This window comes from Numida meleagris, chromosome 25, assembly GCF_002078875.1.
Source record: "Numida meleagris isolate 19003 breed g44 Domestic line chromosome 25, NumMel1.0, whole genome shotgun sequence".
Taxonomy (NCBI): Eukaryota; Metazoa; Chordata; class Aves; order Galliformes; family Numididae; genus Numida; species Numida meleagris.
In genome coordinates, this window is record NC_034433.1 from 1,218,346 (window position 1) to 1,223,568 (window position 5,223).

At 66.8% G+C, this 5,223-nt stretch overlaps 2 protein-coding genes across 2 annotated transcripts in view; one reads left to right on the top strand and one right to left on the bottom strand.

The window, feature by feature from the left end:
* Positions 1-4,693, bottom strand: part of C25H1orf106 (chromosome 25 C1orf106 homolog) — a 7,175-nt gene extending 2,482 nt beyond the window's left edge. The window contains exons 1-8 of the mRNA XM_021377547.1: positions 3,972-4,693; positions 3,445-3,556; positions 2,889-3,001; positions 2,687-2,806; positions 2,260-2,473; positions 1,520-1,573; positions 1,068-1,452; positions 20-619 (exon numbers count right to left, since the gene is read on the bottom strand). Coding sequence (XP_021233222.1) covers positions 20-619; positions 1,068-1,452; positions 1,520-1,573; positions 2,260-2,473; positions 2,687-2,806; positions 2,889-3,001; positions 3,445-3,499 — 1,541 coding nt within the window. The 5' untranslated portion in view covers positions 3,500-3,556; positions 3,972-4,693. The remainder of the gene's footprint in view (positions 1-19; positions 620-1,067; positions 1,453-1,519; positions 1,574-2,259; positions 2,474-2,686; positions 2,807-2,888; positions 3,002-3,444; positions 3,557-3,971) is intronic.
* TMEM167B (transmembrane protein 167B) overlaps positions 4,845-5,223 on the top strand; it is a 1,687-nt gene continuing 1,308 nt past the window's right edge. Inside the window, exons 1-2 of the mRNA XM_021377446.1 lie at positions 4,845-4,989; positions 5,072-5,203. Coding sequence (XP_021233121.1) covers positions 4,980-4,989; positions 5,072-5,203 — 142 coding nt within the window. The 5' untranslated portion in view covers positions 4,845-4,979. The remainder of the gene's footprint in view (positions 4,990-5,071; positions 5,204-5,223) is intronic.

Below are 5,223 nucleotides of genomic sequence, written 5' to 3' on the forward strand. Positions count from 1 at the left end.
TGCCCCCCCATCCACCCACCCCCCCCCATCCTTGTGCCCTACCTGAGCCCGCGGCGGTGCCCCACGGACGGGGAGCCCATCCTGGAGGGTCCCACAGCGGGGTCCCCGGAATGCCCCCTGTCTGTCGAGGGAATGGGGCCGGGCCCCCCGCAGCCGGGCGCGTTGGTGCCACGATTTGAGCTCCTCTGTCACCGCCGCTTTGGAGAGCCCACGGGACCCCCCCGGCGCGTAGTCCTTGAGCGAGGGGGTGCGCACGATGCGGCTGTGCGAGGGCACCAGGCGTTGGTAGCGCAGCGGGGCCAGGTCCTGCTCGTAGAGGAACACCGGGGGGCCGGGGGGTGGCAGGAGCCGGGGGGCACCGCGAGGGTAGAAAGTGGGTTCGGTGCAGGGTGGTGGGGCTGGGGGACGTGGGAAGGAGACGTCGGGGCTGCTGCTGCCCGGGGAGGTGGCGTGGGAGACGCTGGAGACGTCGGAGATGCTGTCGTCGGAGCCGGAGCGCGGCGTGGGGCTGGGGGCCGGGGGGCAGGAGGTGGGCACCGTCACTGTGTAGTACGTGGGGCGGCGGCGGGGAGCGGTGCTGCGGCCCCGCATCTCACCCGGCTCCCAGCGCGCGTCCACCCTGCGGGACAAGGGGTTGGCTTCATCCTTCTCCCCCCAGAAGCATCACCATCCTCCTCCCCATAGGGTCATCTTCATCATCTTCATGGAGTTAGCTCCATCCCCACCATGGGGCTTTCTCCTCCCTCCTCTCCACGGGATCATCTCCTTTCCATAGGTTTATCTCCTTCCTCATCTCATGGGTCATCTCTATCTTCCCCATGGGTTACCTCTGTCATCCCGTGGGTTGTCATCTCCATCCTCCCCATGGGTTATCTCCAGCCACCCCATGCATTATCTCCATCATCCCCACGCATTGTCTCCACCATTCCATGGACTATCATCTCCAACCTCTCCATGGGTTATCTCCATCCTCCCCATGAATTATCCCCATTCTCCCTATGGGTTATTATCTCCCACCTCCCCATGGGTGCCAGCAGCCCCTGTCCCCGCTCACGGCACAGCCATACCTCAGGGACTGGCACTGTCCACGCCGGATCGCTGGCTCGGGGGTGCTGGGTGCACTGGAGCCCACCTGCCGGCACAGCACCACGCTCCGGACGGGGATGAAGCGGTACGGGGCCACGTCCCCAGCCCTGGAGCTGGGGCTGATGGCGGTGACAGCGGGTGGGGACGTGGGGCAGCACCGGGACCCGTGGATTTCCCCATCCCCCGGCTCAGCACCGGTGTTCTTGGCCTTCCCATAGGGTCCATCGAGGCTGGTCTCCCTCCAGGGGCCGGGGGGTGCAGAGGGGCAGCCCGGACCCTCACTCTGCTCCTCAGCAGCCGAGCGGGGCCACGGGCACGGGGATGACAAGCGCTGTGGGGTGCCGGCTCCCATCGGCTGTGCCTCCTCTGCAGGACAGATGGAGTGTTGGGGTGGGGAGGGGCAGGATGTGCCCCCCGTACCCACGACCCTTACCCTCCTCCAGCAGCGCGGCATCCGACAGCGAGCTCTCATCCGACGCGCTCAGCTCTGCGGGGACAGCGGTGGCACCGGTGTGCCATGGGGCACCGTGCTCCCACGGCCGCCACCCAGCGCGTCCCCGCTCCCCTCCCGCGTCCGCCTGTCCCAACACGTTTTGGGACGGTGGCAGGACCGGCTGGTCCGGCTCAGAAGAGCGCTCCGGGCAGCTCCCAGCCCCACAGCCCTGCCCAGGTTCCGCCGTGGGAGCGGGGTGCATCCCACACTGGGGTGCGAATGCCGGGGAGAGCGCATCAGGGTGTGCACACCGGGGTAGTGCAGTGTTGGGGTGTCTCCATGAGGGTACGGCCACTGAAGGAGGAGGATTGGGGCACATCCGTGGGGATGGTGCATCCCCCACTGATGAAGTTTTGGGGTTTGTTCACAGGGATGGCACACAGGGGTATGTTCCCCGTGGGGAGAGAGCGCACTGGGGTGCATCGAGCAGGGATGGGCTACTGGGGTGCAGCCACAAGGAGCATCCACCAGGGGTGAAGTTTTGGGGTGCCCTCACCAGGCTGCACCCGTGGCAGGGAGCGTATCGGGGCGCACTCCCTGGGGGGGGAGATCAGGGTGCACCCACGCGGAGGAGCATTCTGGGGTGCGTGCACCAGGGGCGGTGCAGTGGTACACGTGCACTGGGGACCCGCAGCTAAGCACATCCCTTCCCACCCCAGAAGGAAGCCCTCTGTTCTCACCCTGAGCCCCCCCAGTGCCGCCAGCAGACAGGGCCCTGCGCTCGGCCAGGAGGGTGTCCTCCAGCACCTTCAGCTTCTGCTCCTCCTTCAGCGCCGCTGTCTTCCTCCTGCGGCGCAGCTGTTTGCTGATGTTCTCCTCCCGGCACAAGCGTTGCGCAGCTCTGGCGATCTGCATCTGCAGCGCCAGGTCCCGCTCCAGGGCGCCCAGTGGGTCCTGGGGATGGGGGAGGGGACACTTGGCACCCCCAAATCCCCCCACTCTGAGGACACCGGGCAGCACAGGGCACTTTGCATTGTTGCATCCCCCTGCGCCCTTTGCGGTGCACCTCTGTAGGGGTGGGATGGTGAGGGGTCCCCCATCACTGCCCATCCCTTTGTGGGTGCCCCATGGGTGCAGCCGCCTGCCCCCCCCAGGATCCCCGCTCACCGCCCCGCGCAGCACCAGGCTCTCGTCCAGCTTGAAGGAGGCCCCGATCCTGCGCCGCACCTTGGGGGGCTTCTCACCGGCCTTCAGGGGGAACTCTTGGGGCAGCTTCCCCGTCAGCTCCTGGGGACGGGGGTGGGGACGCTGAGCAGTGACTGGGGGGGTGGGGAAGGGGTTGGCAGGGTCCCCCCATCCCCACACTCACCGCCTCGCGCAGGCAGAGCCTCCGCAGCTCCTGCACACACAGCTCCAGTGCCTGCTGCTGCCTGCGCACCCGCTGTGCCAGCTCCTTCAGCGGGGCCGCGGGGCTGCAGGGGCCTGGATGGACGGATGGATGGATGGACAGAGGGGCTGAGCTGAGGACGGATCCCCCCCCCGCCTCCCACACTCCCCCACTTCCCAGTTTTCTGGAGCTCCATGTTGGGATGGGCACCGCAGCACCCATGAGCGTTGTGCTCACCCCACTCGCACCGCACGCAGCAGTGATTTCCCAGCGCTGGGGGGGAGCCGGGGGGGGCCCTTTCACACTGACTCAGCTCAACCCGCAGTGAAACGCTGCTGAGTCACGCACAGATGGGGTCCCCCCGCTCTCCAAATGGGGAACCCCCACATTACCCAACAGCAAATTCTCCCACCCCACCCCCCCCTCCAAGGGGCAGCGTCCCAGTTTGTAAGCCCCACCGTGCCCCTAAATGCACCCCGGGAGGGGGCACCCGTCACAGCCCGGGATGCAAAACCCCTTTTTGTCCCCCAGCGCTCACCCGAGTGCAGCATGATCCCGCTGTCGGAGTCGCCCGCCTCCTCCCTGCCCTCCATGCTGGGGACCTGCAGGGAGCAAGGCGAGGCCGTGTTTGCTTTGCCTTCTCGTAGGTCCTACGATAAACAAAGGTGTGCAAACACGTGCCTGGCGGCCCGGGCTGCCGGGCTGAGCCCCATCCCAGGGGCAAAGGTGGCGGGGGCGCGGGGCCGGTTTCGCTGGGTGCCTCTCCCAGTTTTTATTTCTTTCCTGTCTGGGCCGCAGGCATTTTCATGGGGTGGGGGTGGGATATGCAACCGTACCCCCCATGCCCGGTGTTCCCATCCCTTGGGGCCCAGTGGGTGGGATGGGATCAGCCACAGGGTGGTATTGCCTTTGCCCCCGCTCACGCTATGTCTCAGTTTCTCTAGCAGGAAGGTGAGCACATAGGGAAACTGAGGCAGGGAAGGGGCTGCCTGCGCTGGTTACGGGCAGCGGCGGGGCTGGGACCCCCATGGGCATAGGGTTCAGTGGGGCCGGGTGCTGCCTTACCTGGGTGCCAGCACGGTGGGGCCGTCAGCGCAGTGCTCGCTGCCGCTCTGCTGCGCCCGGGATGCAGGGACGTGTTTTGACTTGAGAGCAGGGGAGGAGCAGGTGAGCAACGCGGCCCCCGCCGCCCGCAGGGCCTGCACGGCTCGGCACAACTCGGCACGGCGCGGCAGGGAGGAGCGTGGCACAGCGAGGGACAGTATGGCATGGCACGGTGTGGTATGGCACAGTCTGACACGGCATGGTATGGCACAGAAAAGCATGGCATGGCACAGCACGGCCCCAGCCTGTTGGCACTGTTCCCTTCGTGCCCATGGCCCCAGGCTGGGGATGTCCGCTCTGGGGGAGTAGGGATCCATCCCGTCCCCCAAGCACAGCCACTGCTGTCCCTTCCCACAGACCCTGCTGTGGGTGAAGAGCAGCTCTTGTGTATCTCCTGGTGTCTCCAGGCCCCCCCATACTGGGTTTGGCACTACCCTGGGCTGTTAGGGGCTGTGTTCAGGGTGAGGGCATTGCTCACATCATCCCCTGAATTGAGAGCACGGTCACTGGGGATGGGGCCATCAGGGCAAGGGGTCACTTGGAGCCAGGGCCATTAAGGGACAGGGTCACCAGAAGGTCTGGTGTCCTCCTTGGAATGGCATCAATGGCACATGGGGTTACCATGACGGACAGGACAACCCAAGACACGGCCACATACGCTGTCCCGTGGCACCCCCTGAGTGCCCCCAGCACCTCACGGGCTCCTCATGCCCACAAATCCCCCACCCCTCCGCCAGCACGAGCAGAGGGGCGGGGAAAACACGTTCAATAGGCGCTCGATTGAGGCTGCCTGCTCCGTGCGGCCCAATCGATCCCCCCCGTCCCCGTCCCTGCTCCGTTTCATCGGCGCTCGGCTGCCCGCCCTGCGACTTCCGGTGTCGCGTTGGCGGAAGTACGGGAAGCACCCCCTGCGCATGCGCAGTGTGCTCGGGGCCGGGGCCGCTTAGAGGGAGAGCTCCCGGTGCCGCCATGACCAACGGTGAGTGGGGGGCGGGGGGCATCCCGGGAGGGCCGGGGATTGGGGGTCCTTGCCCTGCTGGACGCAGCTGTGCCGCACGCAGTGTACTCGCTGGACGGGCTGCTGGTGTTCGGGCTGCTGCTGGTGTGTACCTGCGCCTACCTGAGGAAGGTGCCGCGCCTGAGGGCCTGGCTGCTGTCCGAGAAGCGCGGCCTGTGGGGCGTCGGCTACAAGGGTGAGGGGGGGACACGGGGC